Raw genomic sequence first — 26757 nt, 5'->3', positions numbered from 1 at the left:
ACTTCACGGCCACTCATTCTTAGAGAGTATAATTTACGATACTCTACCAAAGAACTCATGTGCCAAACACGTATTCCCAAAGCATAGTATTTGAAACCAAACAGTACATCAAGTGTCCTGGATACATTACAGAAGCTGATCATTTAAAATGATGCTCAGAAAATGAACGTTAAATGAAATAATCACCAAAATGATGTCTCTGGAAAAAATTAAATTTTCTATCAGATTTAAAAAAATTCCTTGTGTGATCCATCAGTCTCATCTTCAAGTTTCCTTGCACATCATCTCACCGTGTGCTGGGGGATGGAAGATACCGGCGTGCACACACAAGTCATGCTGCGGGCTCATTTCCTTGTTGAGGAGTCACATCCCTGGAAACCACAGACAGAGGTGCGTGCTAAACAGAGCCCATGGTGGGACCATCTGGGGATCAGAGCAAACAGCAGAGGCTGATGGAAACCAGACAAGCGCTGAGAAGAGAGTGGTGGGCTCCGCACAGAGGGCAGGGCAGGGAGCTCCTCTCTTGGCAGCCCCTCGAGAAGCTGGGGGAAAACATTACAAGACGCCTTCATCGGACCCTCCCTCCTTGCCCAATCCACACACCCAGCACTGCTCCAACTTGAACCTCCACTGAGCCAAGCCTGGTTCTGAGCAGAGAACAAAGTTGGCAGTGAGAATAGCAATGGGTGGAGCCTGGAGGGGCTGAACAGAGAAAAACAGTTGCTATGGTAACCCAGCATCAGGATGAGTCTAGAACCAGGAGACAGATCTGGAACCAGGGAGTACTGACCTAGTGCAGGACAGAACCAGGGAATACCGACCTAGTACAGGACAGACGGATGTCAGGACAGGTCCAGAGTCAGGACAGAGCTAACAGGAGGGCAGCAGAACAGATCTAGAACCAGGAGCCAGATCAGGAACCAGAGAGTACTGACCTAGTACAGGACGGATGGACTGTCAGGACAAGTCCAGAGTCAAGACAGAGCTAACAGCACGGGAGAACAGATCACGCATCAGGACAGGTCATGGACCACGAGAGGCCACAGATTAGGTTAGGAAATAGAAGCATTTTAAAGAAGAATGTGAACCAAACAAGCCAACTGAAAGAAAGGTCACATTGGCTACTTTTTTTTTAACACTTTTAAGGTACATGAGGAGCTCTGGTGGTGTAGTGGTTAAAGCATTCAGTTGCTAACAAAAAGGCCAGTGGTTCAAACCCACCAGCCGCTCCATGGAATAAAGATGATGTAGTCCACTTCTGTAAAGATGACAAGTCTTGGAAACCTTAAAAGGCAGTTCCACTCTGTCCTCTAGGGGTGCTGTGGGTCAGAATCAACTCCATGGCAGTGGGTGTGGTTTGGGCTTTGCTTCTGTGAAGACTGACAGCCTTGGAGACCCTTTGGGCAGTTCTACTCTGTCCTCTAGGGGATCTGTGGGTCAGAATAGACTCCACAGAAGTGGGTCTGGTTTTGGTTTGAGGTACAGACTCCTGTTAAGCATGTAAGATAATGTAACACAGCCACAGTCTTGAAGTAAGTGATGCTGAAATTAAGATCTGAAAGGAAATGAAGAGTTACACAACACCCTATTTTGAAGACCCCAGGAGCATGGATGTTGACCCAAAGTCTCAGATTCCAAAAGACATCAGCCTCTGAGAGCCTCCAGCATGCCCATCCGACGCCATCTCACCACCTTCCTCCTATCACTCTGGCCACAATGCCACCCAGCGCAACACCCAGCCACACCCCACAGAGGTCAGGAGACCCCGGAGCGCTTCCTCATGTCAAATGAGCCCCCACAGGCACCCTGTAGCCCCAGTTTGACCCTAACCTTTCCAGAAAAGACGACATTTGCTTTTCTCCCCCAGTCATGAGAGCAATACCTGTTATTCTAGACACCCTCAATACCGAGACAGGTAAACCATGGTTCAGTGTGATCTCACGTCTGGGCAGAATCACAATTCACACTCCACGTATGTTAGCCTTTTTGTATAAGTGCAGAAACATACACACACCTGGTAAGGGTGGGATCCCACCAGAGTTTTGTAACTGTTCCTCCATACCTTTACATATTCTAAGGAAACCTGCTATCCACTGGCTGTAAAAGCCCGCTCCGAAAACCCAAACCAAACCCACTGCCGTCGAGTCAATTCCGACTCATGGGGACCCCTTTTAGGTTTCCAAGGCGGTAAATCTCTGCAGAAGGAGATTGCCCAGTCTTCCTTCCAAAGAGTGGCTGGTGGGTTTGAACCGCCAACCTTCTGGTTAGCAGTCAGACACCTTAGGCACTAGGCCACCAGAGCTCCTTCACATAGCATCAGTATAATTCAGATAATCACTTCATTACTGCTGAGGCCCTGATGACACAGTGCTTAAGCTCTCAGCTGCTAACAGGCAGGTTGGTGGCTGAAGCCCACCATACGCTCTGCGGGAGAAAGATCTCAGTCTGCTTCTGTAAACATTTACAGCCAGCCTTGGAAACCCTGTAGGGCAGCATCCCATAGGGTCCTCCAGGTCAGAACCGACTAGATGGCAATGAGCGTGGTTTGGGTGTTTTGGTTTATTTACACTTACACCTTGCCTTTCATTTTCTGCAACTGTGCTAACACTTCCGTGAGCATCTCAACCATAAGCTACATCTCAGACCACGGGTAAAATGGGGTAGGAGGAGCAGTCTCAGTACCCGTCTAACTTTAAGGGGGATAATGTGGATCAAGAGTAGCCCTCTACCTTCCCTCCAACCTTGGTACCAATTCTGATACCCGCCATCCCTCCCACAGCACTCTCTACTTCTCTTCCATAATCAATTGCAATGGCTGCACAGAATTCATAGATTGTATCATGGTTGAGGTATCTGTAAGGAACAGGCTACAGCTCGGGACCAGGATCAGGAAGCACACAGGCAAAGTCTCTCTTCTTCAGTGCTGGCCAATTCTCTTGGCCCCTCTTGGACCCCTGGGGACAAGTTCCTCTCGGCCCTGCCATCTGTCCCCACTGACTGCCCCGGGCCCTCCCAGACCTCTCACTGTCTTCCATGTTACAGCCCCTGACCGGCGTTACAGCTCTTTCAGAAGAGTCTTCACCTCCTCTTTCTTTGCTTCTTCTTTCTTCCCTTCCTTCTGCTTTCCTTCCTGCTTCGTTCTGTCTGAAACACCTTTGTGGGATTGGTTGCTTATATACACAATTCCTCGTCAGTTTCAAGGAATGGCCCTCCCATCAGGGCCATGAAATGACCAATTCCCTCTTGGTAGGCCACAGACACCTCATTTACATAGTCTACTGACCAATCCCTGCAAGGTGCATACCGATCACAGGGCAGGCTACAGCCCAACACCAGACAAAAGTTATCAAACCAAGATGATTACAGTTTACCCAGGATATGTCCATCAATCTGTCAAAAGCATCAAACCCGCTGGGGTAGAAACCTCAGGCAAAGGCCACTTTTCAGGGCTTAGGGGAAAGAGCTCTCACTCTGTTTTTCCAAAGAACTGAGACAAAAGGCCACACAGAGGAACCCCGCCACACGTCTTAAGATAAGTTTCTAGGGGCTGACCTAGCCAGAGGTCATCCAGGTCCCTGATGCACTTTACCAACTGCTCTCCGAAGGGCGCCCCAGCAGCCCTCTGCTCAGAGGGAAGCAGCTCTTCACCACAGCTTTGCCACTGGGGCACGCCAAGCAGGGTTCCAGGCTGCTTCACTGCATTTACTGCAACAGCCTCCTGGCTGGTCTGTTTGAGCCTCACAGGCTCCTGACCCCTTAACTGCAAACCGTTGGAAAGCTGAAGTTTCTAGCCAGCTTCATTTCCTCATCACAATGAAGTTTCACTCATGATCCCCATTACTACAGTCATTTCCTGACTCTGTAAGAGTGAATCCTGGCAACTACATGCTATAGGTAACTTAAAACCAACCCACACCCCTCTGTTCCATGATATACCCAGGAGACTTGATTTGTTTTAACTTTAAAAATCAATCTCAGTGATCTTGCTTCCAAGCTATTTGTCTCTCTCCTAAAAACTGCTAACAAAGTTGGCTGACCACAGCACTCCTGGTTAGGCTGCGTCACTGCTGACAAACACGCAGATCACCACGGGTCGTCAGTGGCACTCACTTTGAGATGTCCTTGTTGCCTCGTTGCCACGGTGACATCACGTTCCCGATGGCGGCCCGATAGCAGTAGACGCCCAGCAGGCCAAGTGCCAGGGCCACCTTGGACATTGGTGAGCACCTCCTTTGGACCAACAGGAAGATGGTGAGCAGTGAGAGGGCTGCCAGGACTGAGAGTGCAGCCTTGTGATCAGAGCTGAAATGGGACAGAAAGACGCAGTGAGCAGCCATGCACAGGGCCACTGAAGCGCACATGGGGGGTTTCTAAGAACAGATGACAAACAGCTGAAGAGAAAACTGCTGGTTATTTAAACTAGACACATGGGTGTTTAGCTGAGTCCTCTTTCTCATTCACAGACGGCCCACCATCGAGGCCCTGGACGGATGGCCTGCCATCGAGGGCTGGAAGGATGACCTACCATTGAGGCCTCAGAAGGACGGCCCGCCATCGAGGGCCCAGAAGGTTGGCCCACCTGTGAGGCCCTGGACTGAAAGCCTGCTGCTGGGGTCCCGAATTGACACTGTGCCCCACTTGGGTGCCTACTGCCAGGACAGCCCATATTCCCTGAGCCACAGCAAGCAGATTCTGGACAGAACTGCACCAACCACTGTGCCAACCATCACCTCACTCCCATCTGTCCCACCCTGAGAGCAGCTGCCTGTACCACATGCCTGTGCGTCAGTCCCATTTATGCACTCAGTCACTGACAAGTCACACTTGGAGGGCATTGCCAAGAGCTGGCGGTAGACTCAGGCCCCTCCTTACACTCCTGTCACTCACTGGGCTCTCCTTAGCAGCCCCCACGACCATGTGGAACAGCAGTGAGATGCGTCAACCCCAGGACTGCTGCCTCTGAAGGGCAGGAACATGGCCCCAGGGCCACTGGAGGGACAGGACACTATGCCCTCCTGCACTGATGGCCACTGTCCAGAGAAGGGCATGGATGGCAAGAGAGGGGCACATCCTCTAAGCAGGCATAGGGCCAGTGGGAGAAGCCTGCACTGGCAGGCCATGCTTACTCCCGTACCCTGGGGGGAAGCAGCCCAACTCTCTCCACATGCTCTGACTCTCACAACATAGGGAGCGTGGCTGCCCTGCAGGCCTAAGGCTCGTGGCCCTGGTCACTGCTGGATATGGAGCTCCCTCACCTCAGGCTAAGGTTGGATGCAGGGATCCAGCATCATGTTCCCACCTGGACCCCACTTCAGACCAAGGCTCCACATGGTGACCGAGCTTCAAGCCCCCATCCGTGCCAGCCACTCCCTAGGCACCCGTCCACCTTGACCATCCTCCCCCCTTAGGCCGAGGCTTCACATGGTGACCAGCTTTGAGCCCCCATCTATGCCAGCTGCTCCCCCAGGCACCTGTCCACACCGGCCATTCTCCCGCACCTTGGGCTGAGGCTCAGCATGGTGACCCTGCACTGGGCCCCTGTCCAGTTGCATGTTCAGCACCCGATGCTGCACCTCGACAAGGAGCCAGTGAGCGTCCTAACTGTAGGACGGCTATGAGATCGCAGGTGTGTGCAGTGTGCAGTGTGCACCCAACACTTCCTGCGTTGGGCCCGTGGCCCACATGGCAACACTGGGACAGCATGCCAGACGCTGAGCTCCTGTCCTTTCTGCATCACTTCCTCAGGACACATCCCCAACAGGATAAGTGGCTGGAGGAAGGGTAAGCAGTTCAGACCCAAGTGCCCAGTGCTGGCTCCGCCAGCTACTTTGCTTTCTCCCCTCCATCAGTGTTGGCCACACCTCGTGACTTAGCCCGATGACAGCATAAGTACCCCGCTCCTTCGCCACTGCACCCACACTCTGAGCAACCCTGCTGCTGCCTCCTCGCTCTCTCGCTTCTACAGCTTCACTGCCAGACAATTAAGATTTACTCCACAGCTCCCCAAATGAACTCTGGTGCCATAGGGGGTAAGGCATTTGGCTGCTAATCAGAAGGCCAGTGGTTCAAAGCCCCAAGCTGCTCCGAGGGAGGAAGATGAAGAATCTACTTCCATGAAGTGACAGCCTTGGAAACCAATGGGGGTTGCTATCAGTCGATGGCAGTAGCCACAGCTCCCAAAGCATCTGTTCCATTTCCTTGTTATGTCAATCCTCAGACAGCATCACTTCCCCACCAGACTGACTCATCTGGCCCTGTGTGCGGAGCCCAGGAGGTGGAGACCCAGCCTCTACTGCACTGGCTCTGACCCCTCCTCCAGCTGGGGAGACGGAGGACTGGGGGAATGCCATCCAGGGAGGCTGCTCATTACCCACCCTGTCCCTCCAGGTGGGGAGACAGAGGACAGGGGACAGGGAGAACCATCCAGGGAGGCTGGTCACCCCCCACGCTATCCTTCTAGGTGGGGAGACAGAGGACTGGGGAAACACCATCCAGGGAGGCTGCTCACCCCCACGCTGTCCCCAAACTGCCCCCATTTGCCTAACTGTCAGTCTTTCTGCACCAGGCTGGTCCCCATGAGACCCATGATATTTCCTATGTGGCAAGTGGGGCCTCTTAGATTCCCTGCCATTCTCTCTCTGAAGTAAAGCGACTGGACACTGTGAGGACGTGGGGCATCCCTGCCAAACTCCCAAGAGTCAATGACCACATCCTGAGCCTGGAACTGGAAGAGGTACCACAGTGATGTGGTGACACAGAGTGACAGTGACACAGACACACAGGTGACACAGTGACAGAGTAACCCAGAATACAGTTATGTGGTGACACAGAGATACATGGTGACACACAGTGACACAGTGACACAGACACACAGTGACATGGTGACAGAGTAACCCAGAATACAGTGATGTGGTGACACAGAGATACATGGTGACACACAGTGACACAGACACACAGTGACACGGTGACAGAGTAACCCAGAATACAGTGATGTGGTGACACAGAGATACATGGTGACACACAGTGACACAGACACACAGTGACAGAGTAACCCAGAATACAGTGATGTGGTGACACAGAGATCAGTGATATAGAGATACATGGTGACACACAGTGACACAGTGACGCTGACACACAGCAAGCGACACCAATCACAGTCACACTGAGAACACAGTGATGTGGTGACAGGTGACACAGATGTAGATACACAGGTAACCTATAGTGACACAGACACACAGTGACACAAATGGTGACAAAGAGTGATGCAGTGATACAGAAAGTCAATGACACAAAACAAACATGGTGACAAACAGAGCACAGAGTGATACAGTGACACACCTGGTGACACAGTGACACATGGAGAACACACAGTGACACACAGGCCTGGGGCCCAGTCCTGCTGACTCTGCATCCCCCCACATCAGGCTCAAGGTGAACCCTCTACCTGCATCAACTGAAAACCGTGTGTTTCCAGCTCTGAGTTCAAATGTGACCCAATCCTCAACATGAAACAGGCCTAAACTTGGAGAGAGCCTCTCTGGATGCTCCCGGGACGGCCCTCACCTGGTGAGCCAGTGCCCAAGGTCAGGCCGGTGGGCCCCCTGCACGCCCGTCTGGTTCAGGGCCCGCAGCAGCCGGCAGCAGCACAGCACGGCCCAAGGGCTGGCCAGCGCCATCCACCGCTCTGCATCGCCCAGCTGCTCAAAGGCAGAGGTGGCCACATGTGCCCCGTTGTCCTGCAGTACAGCACAGCCCTTGGCCCGGTCCCGCTGAGTCGGCAAAGCCAGCTTGAGCCCAGGATCTGCATACGAGCTGCACTGTGGATCCTCCTTATTGCCAAGGAAGTGGCTTCTATAAACCTGCTGACACAGTGCCAGGCACAGGGTGCTGACAAGGAAGTACCAGGTCTGGTGCTCCTCCTCGATGAAGCTGCTTGCACCCAGGCTCAGGACATGGCCTGCGGTCCCCAGCAGGATGAGGAGATCCAGCTCTGACCACTGAGAGCTAGAAGGAGCAAGGTTCTGTGGAGGGGAAACACACTAAGTGACGTCTGGACATGCACACAATGACCACCAGGAACCCCGTCCTTCCTGTGCCCAGAACCTCCCAGCTCTGCTCTGTTGGGGGGGAATCGCCTTTCTCTGGACACAGTCCTGGAGACTCACGACCAACCCTGCTTCCTGATCAGTGGTGTGTGGACCCTCACCTGGGAATTCGAGCTGTGAGCAGAGAGGCAAAGTGACTGACGCTGACGGTGGCGAAAGAGATAACCACCATCTTCAGAGAGACCACTCACATCCTCATCCTCAGAGATCGTTCACATCCTTGGAGACCAGCCCATACCCGGAGATCACCCACATCCTCAGAGAGACCACCTTTATCCTCAAAGAGACCATCTCTATCCTCAGAGACTACCTCCATCCTCAGAGATCACCTCCATCCTCAGAGACACCATCTCCACCCTCAGCTACCACTCACATCCTCAGAGAGACCACCTCATCCTCAGAGAGACCACTTCCATCCTCAGATACCACTCACATCCTCAGAGAGACCACCACCAGCCATCCTCAGAGACACCACCTTCATCCTCAGATACCACTCACATCCTCAGAGACCACCTCATCCTCAGAGAGACCACTTCCATCCTCAGAGATCACTCACATCCTCAGAGAGATTACTCATATCCTCAGGGAGACCACCCTCATCCTCTGAGAGACCATCACCATTCTCAGAGAGATCACTCACATACTCAGAGACCACCTCCACCCTCAGAGAGACCATTTCTATCCTCAGAGACCAGCTCCATTCTCAGAGATCACTCACATCCTCAGAGACCACCTCCATCCTCAGAGAGACCATCTCCATCCTCAGAGAGCTACCTCTATCCTCAGAGAGACCACCTCCATCCTCAGAGACCATCTCTACCCTCAGACCACTCACATCCTCAAAGACCGCCTCCATCCTCAGAGAGACCACCTCCATCCTCAGAGAGATCACTCACATCCTCAGAGAGCTTACTCATATCCTCAGAGAGACCACCCTCATTCTCTGAGAGACCATCACCATCCTCAGAGAGATCACTCACATCCTCAGAGAGATTACTCATATCCTCAGAGAGACCACCCTCATTCTCTGAGAGACCATCACCATCCTCAGAGAGATCACTCACACCCTCAGAGACCACCTCCATCTTCTGAGAGACCACCTCCATCCCCAGAGACCATCTCTACCCTCAGAGAAACCACTACATCCTCAGAGAAACCAGCCCATCATCAGAGGGATCAGCCCATATCCTCAGAGAGACCACCCCAAGTTGTTAGGAAGACTTGTTCCTCTGTGATCCACCACCTTTATGGACCCAGTGCCCTCACATCCCCACACAGAGATGTCTTCTCCTCAGAAATGTGCGGCCTTTTACAACCTCTGGTACTAGAGCCACAGGAATCTGCTGTTTCCTCTGCACACAGACAGACACGATGTAACAGCACTACTGGATCTTCAAACAGGAACCCTAGGGGTCCACAAGTGTGGCTGCTGTACTGCCATCATTCACTAGGCCCTTCTGCCATGTGCTCAGTGCCACACGTGCTGGGGTTTCCTGGGATGCAGTGAGAGGAGACGACACAGCCTAGAGAGGCAGCGCCCCCCCTCAGGAGGCCTTACCTTCCCTGCATGCTTTGTGCTGACTCCAGTCTTGGAAACGGCTGACACGATCGCACAGAGCAGCGCAGCCATCAGCAGCACCGCCCCACTCGCCACCAGCCAGGGCACGCTGCAGAAGTAGCAGGTGCTCTCAGCTGAGGTGCACACGACAACATGGACGGCGGAGAGGACCAGGAGAGTCAGGCAGAAGAGCAGGGAGAACAGCGGTGATGACAGCGGCACGTCCAGCTCAGCCGCTGGGCCCAGAGCCTTTGGGACGCTGAGCAGAAGCAGGGATAGGACCTGGACAGGGAGACCACAGGTGTGTCCACAGACCAGGTCGGGAGACACCTACTGCAGACCAAACCAGGCACCTGACCTGACATCAGCCATCCTGACAGTAACGCCCACTAAGATTCCTAGAGCGGATTTCCAGCTAGCTGCCAAGAAGGCGTGGCTGGCTCAGTGTGAGTGAGCCCACCAGACCCCTCTGTGGAACAAAGCTCAGTGAGTGAGATGTTCTGTTCCCCGTGCTTCATCCTACTGACACTGCACATACTTTATAGGGCAGCGCTTCGGTTGCCTTTCTGACCTAATCGATAGCTGAGCCCGTGAGCCCCACCTCCAGGACCAGCACAGCTCCCACTGCCATCGAGTAGATGTCGTACTGCGCCACCTGTCTGCTCAGAGACAGGCTCAGGGTCTGCAGGGCATCCAGGTACTGCCTGAGGACCTTCATGCCAAGATTCAGAAGGACTTCAGAGCCCTTCTCCTCCAAGTAGAGCTTGATCCAATTCCCATGCAACCGTTCTGACATTTTAAACTGTTCAAATCCAGGATCTAACCAGAGAGAAAAAAGGTGTTTAAAATTTGGCAGATGATAAAGCTTCATCTTTAAGAACTGACAGCTGATGAAGATGAACTACTCCTTAGTGAGATCAGCAGCTTCACTGGTCACGCTGTAAAAGCTGAGAATGCTCATCTGCCCACTCACACGCTCCCTGTCTGCCCAACTACCTGCCTGGAACACGGTACACAGCAGGACAGAAATGTCTGCCCTCGTGAGGCTTACATCCACGAGGAAGAGAGGATAAGAAGGAAAATACACGAGTAGCATCCGAAACATCTGTGCTGTGGAGAAAAACAATGGAGGGAGGATTCTGGGACTGCTGGGCTTTCCTGAGGTAACATCTGAGCAAAGACTTGAAGGTTTCTGTCTTAATTGTCAAGTGCTGCTCTAACAGAAATACCACAAGGGGGTGGTTTGAACAAACTAAAATTAATTTTCTCGCAGGAAAAGGAGGCTAGCAGTCTGAAGTCAGAGCACCAGTTCTAGGGGAAGGTCTTCTCTGAGCTCAGGAGGAAGGGCCTTGTCTCTTCAGCTTGTGCTTCCTGGTTCCCTGGATATCTCCTTGTGTCTTGGCATCTATCCTCTCTGTTGTTTAGCTTCCTTCATATCCCAAAAGACTTGACTCAAAGTACACCCTACACCAGTGCTGCCTTGTTTATAAAATAAAGACAGCCCACTCCTGAATGGGGTTATGAGCACAGGTAGAGATAATAGGAATTACAACACATTCGTGGGGGACACAATTCAATCCTTAAAGGTGTCATTTCTAATTTTTCTTAAATATTTAGAAATTGTTCCTGTTTAAAAACAATAGCAACAAAAACCCAGAACACCTTTCCTACTCTCCAAATTCACTCATGCTGCCCAAGTGTACACACTGACTGCCACATGCCCTTCAGGAAGTGGTACCCAGAGCCTGGTATCTGAACGCCATTCAGAAAACACAGCAATCACATGAGTTTGTTATATTGTGAAGGCTGCATGCTGCTGTGAGGCTAGACGTTATACCACCGGTATTTCAAATGCCTGTGGGGTCACCCATTGCACAGGTTTCAGCAGAGCTTCCAGACTGAGACTAAGAAGGAGGACCTGACAATCTACTTTCAAGAAACTTTCCAGGGAGAACCTTAGAAACAGCAGTGGACACTGACACAGTGGCAGAAGATGAGCCCCTCAGGCTGGAAGGCAGTCAAAACACGGCCAGAGACAACTGCTGCCTCAAGAAGAGTCAACCTTAATGACGTGCATGGAGCAAAGCTTTCGGGACACTCATTGGATGATGTGGCGTGCCTCAAAACGACAAGAAACAGCTGTAAAAATCCATTAATAATTAGAGGCTGAAACAAAGTATGAATCTAGAAAAATTAGAAGTTGACAAAAACGAAATGGAACGCATATCCTAGGCATTAGTGATCTGAAATGGATTGGTACTGGTCATTTTTAATCTGATAGTCACGTGGTCTACTATGCCAGGACGACAGACTGAAGAGGAATGGCATCGCATTCATGGTCACAAAGAGCATTTCGAATCTGTCCTGAAGCACAGTGCTCTCAGTGATACGGTAATATCCTTATGTCCACAAGGAAGATCAGGTAACACCACTGGTATTTATTATTATTATTCACACACCAACCACTAAAGATGAAGAAACTGAAGAATTTCACCAACTTCTGCAGTGAGAAACTGACCAAACATGCAATCAAGATATGTTAACTATTACTAGTGATTGGAATGCACAAGTTGGAAACAAAGAAGAATCTCAGTGGCTGGAAAATACGGCCTTGGGATAGAAATGAAGCTGGGGATTGTAAGACAGAATTTTGCAAGACTGACCATTTATTCACTACAAATACCTTTTCCAACAATATAAATGGCGACTATACACGTGGGCCTTACCAGATGGAATACATAGAAATCAAATCGACTACATCTGTGGAAAGAGGCAATGGAGAAGCTCAAATTCATCAGTCAGATAAAGGGCAGGAAACCATCAACTGCATATATGCAAGTTCTAGTTGAAGCTAAAGAAAATTAAAACAAGTCCATGAGAGCCCAAATATGACCTTGATTATATCCCACTTGAATTTAGAGACTATCTGAAGAACAGATTTGATGCCCTGAACAAAAATGACCAAAAACTAGATGAGTTATGGGATCACATGAAGGACATCATATATGAAGAAAGCAAAAGGTCATTAAAAAGACAACGGTCATGGATTGAATTGTGTCCCTCAGAATTCGTGTCAGCTTGTCTGGGCCATGATTCTCAGTGACAGCCTTGTTTCTCCAGGATCTGATCTGATGTGAGAAGTTGATCAGGTATAAAAGGATTAAGATTAAGAGTGGGTTGCAACATCCTTAGTCCCATCACAGCCCTGGTCCTATGTAAGCAGAGTTTTCCTGGGGTGTGGCCTGAAACACCTTGTATCTTACAAGAGATAAAAGGAGACGGAAGGAAGCAGAGAAGGGGGACCTGCTACCACCAAGACAGAGGAGCCAGGAGCAGAAAATGTCCTTTGGACCCAGACAGCCTGTGCTGGGGTCCTCCTGGGAACAAGAGACACAAACGGAGAGCCTTTCCCTAGAGCCAGCATCTGAACTCAGACTTCTGGCCTCCCAAACTGAGAGAATACGTTTCTGTTTGTTAGAGCCATTCACCTGCAGTATCTCTGTTACAGCAGCACTAGACAACACAGACAACAAGAAGAAAGAAAATAATACAATGGACGTCAGGAGACCCTAAAACTTGCTCTTGGACAGAGAGAAGCTAAAGTGAAAGGAAGATATGATGACGTAAAAGAGGTGAACAGAAATTCCAAAGGGCAACTTGAGAAGACAAAGTGGAGTACTATAATGAAATGTGCAAAGATCTGGAGCTAGAAAATCAAAAGGGAAGAACACGCTCAGCATTTCCCAATGAAATAAAGAAAATATTCAAGTCTCGAGTTGTAATACTGAAGGATTCTATGGGCAAAACCAGCCACTTTGTGGAAGGAAGGTTGGGAAATCTACTTCTGTAGTGATACCACCTGGGAAGCCCAAAGAGGGGTCACTATGAGTCGGGTCCAACTTGAAGGCACGTAACAACAACATGGGTAAAATACTGAATGATGCAGGAAGCATCAAAAGAAGATGGAAGGAATACACAGTCATTGTACCAAAAAGAACTGGTCAACATTTAACCATTTTAGGATCAAAATGATCAAAACCAATGGTATTAAAAAAAGAAGTCCAAGCGGCATTAAAGGAATTGGAGAAAAAGCTCCAGGAAATGAGAGAATCGAGATGTTTCAACAAACAGATGTAGCACTGGAGGAGCTCAGTTATTTATGCCAAGAAACTTAGAAGACAGTTACCTGGCCAACTGACTGGAAGAGATCCGTATTTGTTGCCCATTCCAAAGAAAAGTGATCCAACAGAACGTGGAAATAATCGAACAATATCATTAATATCACATGCAAGTAAAATTGTACTGAAGATAATTAAAAAATGGTTGCAGCAGTGCATAGACAGGGAACCACCAGAAATTCAAGGCAGATTCAGAAGAGGGTGTGGAATGAGGGATATAATTACTGATGTCAGATGGATCTTGGCTGAAAGCAAAGAATACCAGAAAGATGTTTACCTGTGTAAGGCTTTAATTTGTAAAGGCTTCACTTTGTGAAGGCTTCCTACTGTGTGGATCACAACATATTATGCATAACACTGAGAAGAATAAGAGCTCTGGTGGCACAGTGCCTAAGGCATTTGACTGCCAACCAGAAGGCTAGTGGTTCAAACCCACCAGCCACTCCTCAGAAGGAAGACTGGGAAATCTACTTCCATAGAGATACCACTTCAGAAACCCAAGGAGAGGTCGCTACAAATCAAATTGACTTGACAGCAGTGAGTTTGGGTTTTTTTTTTGAGTTTTAATTGTGCTCATAAGGAACCTGTAAATAGACCAAGAGGCTGTCGTTCAAACAGAACAAGGAAATACTGCATGGTTTAAAATCAGGAAAAGTGTGTGTCAGGGTTGTATCCTTTCACCATACTTATTCAATCTGTATGCTGAGCAAATAATCCGAGAAGCTGGAGTATATGAAGAACACAGCATCAGGAAGACTCATTAACAACCTGCAGTATGCAGATGATACAACCTTGCTTACTGAAAGTAAAGATAACCTGAAGCACTTACTGATGAAGATTAAAGACTACAATCTGCAGTATGGATTACACTGCAACATAAAAAAAAATGAAAATCCTCACAACTGGATCTATAAGCAATATCATGAAAAATGGAGGAAAGATTGAAACTGTCAGGGGTTTGGTTTTACTTGGATCATAGTGAACACCCATGGAAGCAGCAATCAAGAAATCAGACCACATATTGCATTGGACAAACTTGCTACAAGGGATTAACTGTTAAAGAGCAAAGATGTCAATTTGAAGACAAAACTGTGCCTGACCCAAGCCACTGTCTTTTCAATAGCCTCACATAAATGTGAAAGCTGGACAATGAATAAGGAAGACCAAAGAAGAGATGTAGTTAAATTATGGTGTTGGTGAATACTAAATATACCATGGACTCAGAAGAATGAACAAATCTGTCAGGAAGAAGGACAGCCAGAATGCTCCTTGGAAGCAAGAGAGGCCAGACTTTCTCTCTCGTTCTTTGGCCATGTTATCAGGAGGGCTCAGTTCCTGGACAAGAACGTCCTGCTGGTAAAGAAGAGGGTCAGTGAAAAAGGGAAAGAGCCTCAGCAAGATGGAGCGACACAGTGTGGCTACGATGAGGTCAAGCACAGCGACAGCCATAAGGATGGTGCAGGACTGGGCAGAGTTTCGTTCTGTTGGACAGAAAGTCACTATGAGTCAAAATGTACTTGACAGCACCGAAAACATTCACTTGAAAGCATGCAGACACTGACCTAGACCCAGACAAGGTGACTTAACCAGGCTGAAAGGAACAAGTGTTTCCCAGATAAAACCCCCAAGAGGGCCACATCTGGGAGACCAAACACTGCTGTGAGACGCAGCCAAGGCAGGAGAGGAGGGCTCCCGGGAAAGATCTCAAAGAAGGCCATGAATCCTGGGGAAGAAGTGGTCTCCGTCAACCCATGCAACTGAGAGGGAGCATGAGGAAAGCTAGTCCTTTCTGTCCCTGTACAAAGGCATGGAAACTCCCTGAATGAAGGGAAAAGTGATTCCCCCAAAAGAAGGGCAGAGTGGAGGGGAAATGAGAAAGGAGAGGGGAGGAAGAGGAAGAAGATGAGGGAAGAAGATGGGAGGAGGGGAGGGAAAAGGAGAGAAGGGGACGTGAAGGGGAGAAATTTATGCAAGAGCTCAGATAACTGCATGGATGTTGCATCTGGTGACAGTGCTCCAGGGAACCAGGATCACAACCTGTGTGAGCAACACCGACCAGAAAGCATTCCTTTCACTAAACTCTCCACAGAACTTGTTCAGTGGAGAGAGACAGTCCCAACAGAAGTCAGAGATTAGGGATCAACTCTTTTCCCCCCATGGATCAATGTTTGTGTGTGTGTGTGTGTGTGTGTGTTTCCTCCCCCCCCCAACACCTGGTAATCAACAAAGAAAGTTTCCTTCCATATATAAAATAATGAACTAATACTGTATTTGTCCTTGTGATCCTATTTCACTCAACATAATGTCCTCCAAGTTCATCCATGTTATGTGCTGTTTTGCAGATTCTATGTTATTCTTTGGGAGCTCTGGTAGCATAGTGGCTAAGATACTTGCCTGCTAACCAGACGGCTGGCGGTTCAAACCCACCAGCCACTCCTCGGAAGGAAGGATGGGCAATCCTACTTCCGTAGTGATACTGCCTCAAAAACCCAAGGAGGGGTCGCTATGAGTCGGGGCCGACTCAACAGCACATAATAACAACAACAACAACATGTTATTCTTTAGTGTTGCACAGTATTCCATTGTGTGTCTGTACCATAGTTTGGTTATCCATTCTTCTGTTGATGGGCACAGAGGGTGTTTCCATCTTTTTGCTATTGTAAATAGTGCTGCGATGACCATGGGTGTGCATATATCTGTTCTTGTCCTGACTCTCACTTCTTCAGGATATATACCTAGTAATGGGATGGCTGGGTCAAATGGTATCTCCAATTCCAGCTTTTTAAGGAATTAGTGACCAACTTACCTTTCTCATACAGTGGCACGTTCTCTTGCAACAACTTGCTGAGCTGCACTGTATTTAAGTGTAAAAATCGCAACTGCTCTCGCATTGGTTTTCCTTCAACAACTGGGAATAAAAGACGCCCCACGCTGTTTTTTGGAATTGGCAAGCCCAGCCCTACTGCCAGTGTTGCAGCCAGATCAGTCTGTTGGACGTGCTTTGGACGCCTGACATCACCTAGGAAAAAGAAAAGTGTCTTAAGTGATGGTGTCTTAGTTCTCTAGTACTGCCATAACAGAAATAACAGCTTTAACAAACAGGAATTTTTTCTTTTACAGTTTAGGAGGCTAGAAGTCTGAATACAGTGTGCCAGCTCTAGGGTCTGGGTAAAAGGTCTTGATCTTGGGCTTCAGCTCTAGCTCTTGTTCCAGGCCACTGGAGCTGATGAACCAAAGATGGGCAGGTAAAATGGCAGGCCACTGTTCAAGTCCAGAACTAGAGATGAAGACAACCAAATGCAGGACCCTTTCTGTATATACTGGAAGCAGGCCACACCCCGAAGGCAACTGATTAAGTGCTCACGGTTGATTCCACCATGGAGGGGACTACACAACATCCAGTCTCATCATGGGGAGTAACTCCATGCAGCTACTGAGCCACTCAGACTCATAGCCCAACCAAGTTGACTCACAACCTCCACTACCAGCGACGGCTTCTAAAAAAGTGTAAGATTGTGGTTGCTCCTGACTTTGAGCTTCACAAAAAATGTGAGTCAAATCACTGACTCTCAAAACCATTCAGTGCAGATTCGTCCAAAAGAGAAATCACTTCATATTTTTTTCTCAGTTTACAGAGCACCCATTGTACGTCAAGTGTGCCTTCCCTGAAGAAGCTGGTTTCTCACTGTGTAATGTGGATGAACTTCAAGGATATTAAGCTGAGTGAAGTAAGTCAATCACAGGACGACAAATATTGTATTAATCCACTATCATAAAAGGTCATGGAAAGATTTATATATGGAAGAGAACTTTCTTCGTTGGTTACTAGGGATGGAGGTGAGGGGTGGGGACAACTCCTAGATAGGTTGAGGGAAAAAAAATGTCTATCAAAGATTATATATGGGGGTAGGAGGGAGTGGGAAAGGGGAAGCTTCTGTTTGCAAGGCACTGAGTTTATGCTAATGGTGGTGGAATAGTTTGGAAAAGAATAGCAATAATGGTGGCACGACATGAAAAATGTCATCAGTGTCCTTGAGCTGTCCATGTGGAAGCTGTTATGTTGGTGAATGTCTTATGTGTTCTCACCACAAATAAAGGGGGAAAAAATAACAGCAGCTTGTTTCTATGTACTAGGAGAGAGATTAAAGCAAGACACTCAGTGCAGCAAGGGGGTAAAGCACAATCAGCAGGTGCAAGGGAGGGTCACTGCAGAGGAGGCAGGAGGGAGCACAGGCTCCTGCTCTGCTGGTCCCTTCTGGATACAGTGCGTCCTAGGCACTGCTCTTTCCATTCAACAGCCAAATGTACTCTGTGCCACATGGCTCCTGGGCAGAACAGTATGAGGTGACATTCAAGGAGGCCAGATTCTGGAACCAACTCTGACAGACAGGCCCTATCCATGGCCCAGCATGGCTGGTGCTCCAAAGACCTGCTGCAAAGAGCCATCACGATGCCACTGACCATGGGACACATAGCTTGGATGAGAACCTCAGCAGGAGGGTTCTCTTCTCCATGCAGAGCGCAAAAGGCCCACACTAAGGATTAACACAGGTATGACACGGGTCAGGGGGGCCCTGGGCTGCCTTCACAGGGCAGGCAGGTTGGCCTGCCCTCCAAGCACTTGAACAGGAGCTTGCGGGTTTTTACACTGCGGTAGCTTTTGTTTTTACAGAATTTTCTTTTTATTTGGTAGAACATATAATTTATGAACCTTCCTGACCAGCCTTCAGCTGGTGGCTCTGGGCTCTTTGCCTTGCTTAGAAAAAGCTTTTGCCACTCTTAACACTGCTGTGTTTCCTTTTCTTATATTTTCTTAGATTAAGTGTTTTGATCCCAAAATAACAAAAAACCACCTTACACTACTCTTGGTATTCATACTGTCCACTGGGACAGAAACCAAAAACCAAATCAAACCCACTGCCGTCAAGTCGTTTCTGACTCACAGCGACCCCCATTGGGTTTCTGTGATAGTTGAAGATGTGTCAACTTGGCTGGACTCCAGTTGTGAGTGGTGGTTCCCATGATGGATCACATGACTGCGTTCTAAGCGGCTGGTCGGCCTAGGGGGAGTTTCCCCAGGGGTGTGGCCTACCTGCAATACTATCCCAGGGACAAACTGGAAGAACGGCATTCCGGACTATATACTTCCTGGAGCGAGCAGCTCGCTGCTCGCCCTGGAGGTTTTCAGATTCATTCTTTGTTGGGAACAGCGACCAGCGCACTGCGTGTCAGCTTGATTCACTCGGCTCTACTGTGCTTACGGGAACCAGACGACTCCGGGCCCCATCTCTCTCCAGAGACGAACTTTGTGACTTGAACTCCTCTGCCGTGCGTGCGAAAGCCAGACGGCCCTGGGCCCCATCCCCCTCCAGAGACGAACTTTTCAGCTTGAACTTGTCGGCTTCTACACGCTTGTGAGCCATTTATCTAAGATAAATTTCTCTCTCTCTCTCTTTCTCTCTCTATAAATATATATATATATATACTTTGCTGGTTTTTGTGTTTCTCTAGAGAACCCAATCCAACACAGTTTCCAAGGCTGTAAATCTTTATAGAAGTGGATCATCCCATCTTCCTTCTGTGGAGCAGCTGGTGGGTTTGAACTGCTGATCTTCAGGTCAGCAGTCAAGTGCCTTATCCACTACACCACTGTGGGATACAGCAAGCGAGTAATTGTGTGACATTTTAGTTCTATCATATCTGGGGATGTTAAGGACCAGGATTCTAAGCTTAGTGAAACATACAGATGGGAACTCAATGAAGTCAGCTTTGTAGCAATGAATGGCAATTGGAACTGTAAGTCTAATTTCCTGCTTTATAAAAATATGCCTAATCTAGGGTCAGTGAGCAGTCTAGCTCCAAGACCGTCATCCTCAAATCCCACTTCCCACTGAGAGCAACCGGCAACCTGGAGACATGTGCTACCAAGTTTAAGGAAGTGCATATGACAGTGTTTCACAGACTGCCAAGATCTTATCCAGAGGACTCGGGTGCTACTCTGAAGAAGTCCCACTGGCCAATGATGGGGAAATTTGAATATCAAAGAGTAATATCTACAAGGTACTGAAACACACTGAATATGCTTAACTTAAGGTTTCAAACTCGTTCATTCAGGTTCAGCCCCCTGCTGAGAATCTGCATTTCCATACCAGACATACTGAATCACAATCTGCATTTTAACTAGATCCTCAAGTGAGCCTTATGTAAATATAAGAATCACCTGGGATCTTGATGCACTGTAGACTCTAACTGAATATATCCGGTAGAAATGCAATTCCTCAGCTGGGAGTCAAACTGGAATGAACCAGCTGGAAGCTCTAACTTAAATCCATGAATCATAATGATTCTTAAAAGAGAACTCTAGTCTAAGGGGTCACACTGGGAAGATATAGTGACTGTGAAAATGGCACCACTAGTTAATCAAGAAGTACAAAAGAGGAAGTTGTCTTTGTGGCATTATTCTGGCTAATTAATGAAAAACAACCACAGAATTTCACAATGACAAGCCATGCCCTCTAGTGAATTAATGGGCCACAGTGATCTCACCAGCTTACCATTACAGTGAAGCAGATGCCACATGCCCCTGACAGAAGCAGTGTTGCTAAAACAAAAGACAAGAACAAAACAAAACCATAGAATCTGAGCCTGCCTGAGCCTTGGGTCAGCTGATCAAGTGACATGGTATGTCGAGGACAGGGAGCACCTTAGTGTAGACCGCCAAGGACTTATACACAGAAACTGAGGTAAAAAACAGGAAAAGAGCAAGCCTACAGATTAAAGGAGACTTGGAGACATCTCAGGAACCCTGGTGGCACAGTGGTTGAAGCACTCAGCTGCTGTTTTAGGCTGGACTCTCTAGAAAAGCAAAACCAGTGAAGTTATACACGTACACACAAAGAGAAAGAGATTTATCTCAAGAAAATGGTTCATGCAGTTGTAGAGGCCAGCAGGTTCCAAGTCTGTGGGTCAGAAGGCAGGCTGGAGGCTTCTGATTTACGGAGGTGCAGGGGCTGACTAACCCAAGACTGGCAGGTCAGAGGGCAGGCTGTTGGCACAAGTGCAAAGAACTGAAGGTGAGATGCTGGGGATCCAGATGCAGGATCCAGACTGAGCAAAAAGGCGGAGACCTTTGCCAGAATGTTCATGCACACTGGGCAGGAAACGCCCTCTCAGCTGACTGGATGCTCAAGGCAGATCGCAACACAAAAGTGACCACGTTACATCAATTCTCATCAGGGGATGACAACATCAGTACATAATTGACACACTACATTAGAACTGTCAAACCACTGCCAATCATGGCTCAGCCAAGCTGACACAGTCTTAACCATCACACTCGTTAACTTGGCACCTGTATACATCTCCTTAAACCGTATGTAATCTCTAAATAAAAATAATTATAAAATCATATTTGTGCCTAACATGACACAACTAAAACGTGTAATACCAAAAACATACTAGCCCCATTTACATCTTGTATTTGATAAGAAAGCAGAACCATCTGATGCACACGTACAAGGAAGACACACTCCTAATACTCAGTCTGGATTTCTGCAAGCGGCCACACGGCCACAGCTGGTGCTTAGAACTCCCTCTTCTACCACCCATTCTCTGCTCCTTTTGCTCTCAGCAAACACCTCAGCCGGTTATGGTTCTCTGCATGATGGGGTGACCCAAACCTTCATTCCTGAAGGGTCTGGGTCATTAGTAGACGTATCAGAATTGAGTTGCTATAGTTTTCCACTGACTTTAATCACAGGGCACGGCAGTACTAAGAGGCGTTCTGAGGAGTCCCCTGTTATTCTTCTTTACCACCATGATGCAATACAAATCCAATTTCTCCTTGGTATTCAGGAGCAATCACTCCAGATAACACAGTAACTCCTTTCTTTACTTTTTGATCCACAGGCATGAGCAGCCAGAAATGGCCAGGTGGCATTGTTAAGTTCCAGTTCAGTGTAATCATGGCTTCAGATGGGAGTATGCCTCCCTTTGGAACTAGGATCTCCAGACCCACAGGAAGCAAAAATTTTGCAAATTCATCACTAGGAGTAATGACACTCCCATTTCCACCCCATGGTTCCTGGACCCGTGAATCTGGGCTATGGGAGAAACAGCATCATATATCAGATGCTTGTTTAGAGCATATACAGCCTCCTGAAGGACACTGCCCCAACCCTGCAAGGTATTGACACCTGACTGATACTAATTGTGTCTTCAGAAGGCCATTCCATCATGCCATCAGCCAGCTGCTTCAGGATGATGGGGCAAATGCTAAGACTAGTGAATTCCATGAGCATGGGCCCACTGCCACATTTTATTTGCTGTGAAGTGAGTCCCTAGATCTAAGATGATGCTGTGTAGGATATCATGATGGTGATAAGGCATTCTGTAAGGCCACGGATGGTAGTTTTGGCAGAAGCAATGTGTACAGGGAAGGCAAATCCATACCCGGAGTGGGTATTCCAGTAAGAACAAAATGCTGACCTTTCCATGAGACACGTGGTCCAATGTAATCAACCTGCACCAGGTTGCTAGCTGATCACCCCAAGGAATGGTTCCATATTGCAGGACTCAGTGTTGGTCTCTGCTGCTAGCAGACTAGGCACTCAGCAGTGGCTATAGCCAAGGCAGCCTTATTAAGTTAAAGTCCATGTTGCTGAGCACATGCATAATCTCCACCTCTGCCACCATGGCCACTCTCTTCATGAGTCCACTGGATAATGACAGGAGTGGCTGGGAAAAGAGGATGACTGGTTTCCAAAGAACACATCACCGTATCCACTTGATTGTTAAAGATCTCGACTGCTGAGGTCACCCTTTAGTGAGCATGCATATGTGACACAATTATCTTCACTTCTTCAGCCCATTCAGGGAAGTCTATCCACATGCTTCTTCCCTATACCTCCTAGTCACCAACTTTCCAATAATGGTCCTTTCAAGTCCCTGACTATGCAGCCAAACCACTGGCCACAGCCCATGAATCAGTGATGCCTGTATATTGTACAGAACCATCTGGACACAAAGCACGTGTTTTCTCTTCCTCAGTCAACCAATCATAAGGAACTTCCCATGAGGCCATAGGTGCAGACTGCGAGGGGAAGGCAATGTGACAGGAGTGGAGATCATGGACATCTGGACCACTTCCATACGTAACCTACTTGTTACAGGACCTGTCTTCAGGTCCTGCTCTATCCTGATCTTGTATATACCACTTCCATTTAATGAGGGAGTGCTACTGTGCACATCTGACTTTATGACTCTGTAGATCAGACAACACCCAGTTCATGCAGCTCAGGCTGCATGGTAAGTTGGTAGCCACAGTTAGAAGTTCAGTCGCTACTAAGGGCCAGTAATAGGCCAAAAACTGTTTCTCAAAAGAAGAATAGCTATCTGCAGAGAATAGTAGGGCTTTACTCCAAAATCTTAGGGGTCTGCAATTCACTAATAAGAGCCAGACAAAGACTCCAAACAGCATCTCTACCTGCCACTGACACTTCAGGCACCACTGGATCAGCCAGATCATATGGCCCAAGTGGCAGGGTGGCTTGCACAACAGCCTGAACCTGTTGCAGAGCTTTCTTTTGTTCTGGGCCCCACTCAAAACTAGTAGCTTTGAGTCACTTGATTAGACCAGAGTAGCATACCCAAGTGAAGGATATGATGCCTTCAAAATCCAAAGAGGCCCACCAGGCACTGTGCCTCCTTTTTAGTTGTCAGTGGAGCCAGATGCAATATCTTATCCTTCACTTTAGAAGGAATATCCTGACATGTCCCGTACCACTAAAAAAAAAAAAAAACTCACTGTCGTTGAGTCAGTTCTGACTCACAGCAACCCCTTCTTCGGTTTCTGAGGTGGTACCTCTATGGAAGCAGACCGCCCAGTCTTCCTTCCGAGGAGTGGCTGGTGAGTTTGAACTACCACTCTTCTGGTTAGCAGTCAAATGTCTTAGGCATTATGCCACCACTGGATCCCCAGAAATTTCATTTGAGGTAGAAGGTGCCTGAATTTTTATTGGGTTAATTTCCCATCATCCTGCATACAGATGTCTCACCAATAAATCTAGAATTGATACTTCTCCCTTACTAGGCCCAATCAGCATAATGTCATTAGTGCAATAGACCAATGTGACATCTTATGAGACAGAAGGGCAATTGAGGTCCCTGCTGACTAAATCATGACATAGAGCTGGAGAGCTGATACACCTCTGTGATAGGACAATGCAGGTGTATTGCTGGGGTTGCCAGCTGAAAGCAAACTGCTTCTGGTGTTCTTTCAAACCAGAATTGAGGAAAAGGCATTGGGAAGATCAATAGCTATATTGCAGGTACTAGGAGATGTATTAATTTGCTCAAGTAATGAAACTACATCTGGAACAGCAGCTGCTGGAGTCACCACCTCGTTAAGTTTTTGATAATCTACTGTCATTCTCCAAGATCCATCTGTTTTGGGTATTTGTTGTTGTTATGTGCCGTCAAGTCGGACCCTACCCATAGCAACCCCTCCTTGGGTTTCCGAGGCAGTATCACTACGGAAGTAGATTGCTCCATCTTCCTTCTGAGGGGTGGCTGGTGGGTTTGAACTGCCAGCCTTCTGAATAGCAGTCAAGTGCTTTAGGCACTATGCTACCAGAGCTCCCGTTTTGGGTATAGGCAAAAAAAACCCAAACCCACTGCCATAGAGTCATATCTGATTCATAGCGACCCTTCCTTGGGTTTCCGAGGTAGTATCACTACAGAAGTAGATTGCCAACCTTCCTTCCAAGGAGTGGCTGGTGGGTTTGAACCACCAGCCTTCTGGTTAACAGTCAAATGCCTTAGATACTACACTACCAGAGCTCCTATAGGCTAGTTAAATGGGGATGTGTTGGGAATCACCACCCCTGCATCCTTCAAATCCTTGATGGTGGCATTAAGCTCTGGAATCCTAGGAACGCAATATTGCTTTTGGTTTACTATTTTCCTAGGTAAGGGTAGTTCCAATGACTCTCACTTGGCTTTTCCTACCATAATAGCCCTTATTCTACATGTCAGGGATCCAATATGGGGGTTTTTCCAGTTGCTGAGTATGTCTACTCTAATTATGCTTTCTGGAAACAGGGAAATCACAAGATGGGTTCAGAGTTTGCTAATATGTCCATATACCCCCTACTCTGACTGGAGGGCCACAGTGATGTTTTGGGTCACGTGGTATTAGTGTCAGTCAGAACCAGTGTCCAGCAATCCCCAAAAAGTCTGATTATTTCCTTTTCACCAATGAACAGTTACTCTCGTAAAAGGGCACAGATCCCTTTGGGGAAGGCTGGGAGAAAGATTAATAGTACAAATTTTTGACATTGTGGTAGGGTCCTTCTTTAAGGGGCCCTAGGGAGCTCTGGTAGCATAGTGGCTAAGACACTTGCCTGCTAACCAGACGGCTGGCGGTTCAAACCCACCAGCCACTCCTCGGAAGGAAGGTTGGGCAATCCTACTTCCGTAGTGATACTGCCTCGGAAACCCAAGGAGGGGTCGCTATGAGTTGGGGCCAACTCGACGGCACATAACAACAACAACAACAAGGCTCCCCTTCATTCAAGGGGTGTGGGTCTGAAAACTGGCTCAAATCTAGGAATCAACTGGGGAGCCATAACTCTCTATTCTTGGAATTTAAGTTAGACTGTCATTCACTTAACCTACAATTCTTCCGTCTGTACAGATCAAGTAAATATTTAGTAGATTCCCCATCTATTTCACTCCTAGGGACACCATGTCTAAGTAGCCAACACTTTAAGCCCACCAAGTCAGAATATTCTCTTTACTGCTTTGACTCCACTGTCTATTATAATAACTATGCCCACCTTGTCTTTGTCAATTAAGTGCTGCCACTTGGCCCCCACCACCACAGGGTCCAATCAGCCTCACTGTAGTTAGATGTCTTAATTCAAGTAGCGCAGTTCCCACCGTCAAATCTGGCTTACATAAAATAGCAATCACAGCAGTCTTCAAGGATGCTGGGGCTCCCTTTACAAATTTGTTCCTCATAGTATGGGAAAAGGTGTGTCTTTTGGGCACTGCATAAGCAAGTCTATGTGTCTAACCTGATAAACCCACTCTAACATGACAATTTCTCCAAGTCTTTGGATACCTTCTTCTACGTTATACCAAGGCAGGCCTGGTACTTCAATGTGAGTTAGTGTAGGCCACTGCATAATCTATGCTTCAGTAAGTCAACCAAATAAACAATTAGATCCTTTCCTAACCTCTCAAGTTTAAACAATGAATGAATCTGTGCTTAAAGGACTCAAATCAATAAACTCAGACGGATCCAATCTTTTCCCTGCACCATTACCCCACACCCTTAACAGCCACTCCCACACATACTCTCCAGGTTCTGTTTGCACATATTAGCAAACTCAAGCAGTTCTTTTGGAGTGTTGCACACCTCTTCCTGGGTCACACTCTGTACTATACCTGTTGGGGCTCACTTAAATCTAGTTAAAGATCTGTTGTTGTTAGATGCCACTGAGTTGGTTCCAACTCATAGCAACCCTATGCACAACAGAATGAAACACTGACTGGTCCTGCGCCATCCCCACAATCAATGCTATGGTTGAGCTTGTTGTTACAGTCACTGCATCAATTCATCTCTTTGAGGTTCTTCCACATTTTTGCTGAACCTCCACTAAGTGTGGTAGTTCAGTCTGTCAACTTGGCTGGGCCTGATTGAGTGGCTGGGCAGCTGGATGTAATATTCTCCATGATGAGACTGGTAATCAACTCCATGGTAGAATCTATCACAAGCAGCTGAGTAGCTGCCTTTAGGATGTGGTCTGCTTCCTGTATATAAAGAGAAGCCAGGGGGATAGTCTCTAGCTTATGGCACGCTTGGACTCTGCATGTAGCCATGTCATTGTTCAGCAGCCTACCATGCTCTACC

General features: G+C 47.9%; 1 protein-coding gene across 1 annotated transcript in view; it reads right to left on the bottom strand.

Moving 5' to 3' along the window:
* The window catches only part of PIGG (phosphatidylinositol glycan anchor biosynthesis class G), a 66231-nt gene that overhangs the window by 4196 nt on the left and 35278 nt on the right, over positions 1 to 26757 (bottom strand). The window contains exons 6-10 of the mRNA XM_007957505.2: positions 16648 to 16860; positions 10265 to 10482; positions 9664 to 9945; positions 7564 to 8021; positions 4111 to 4302 (exon numbers count right to left, since the gene is read on the bottom strand). Coding sequence (XP_007955696.2) covers positions 4111 to 4302; positions 7564 to 8021; positions 9664 to 9945; positions 10265 to 10482; positions 16648 to 16860 — 1363 coding nt within the window. The remainder of the gene's footprint in view (positions 1 to 4110; positions 4303 to 7563; positions 8022 to 9663; positions 9946 to 10264; positions 10483 to 16647; positions 16861 to 26757) is intronic.

This window comes from Orycteropus afer, unplaced genomic scaffold (assembly GCF_000298275.1).
Source record: "Orycteropus afer afer isolate SDZICR_OR568_19922 unplaced genomic scaffold, OryAfe1.0 scaffold00754, whole genome shotgun sequence".
In the NCBI taxonomy this organism is placed as follows: domain Eukaryota; kingdom Metazoa; phylum Chordata; class Mammalia; order Tubulidentata; family Orycteropodidae; genus Orycteropus; species Orycteropus afer.
Note: the sequence above shows the minus strand (reverse complement) of the source record. Positions and strands in the feature narration are given on the sequence as shown.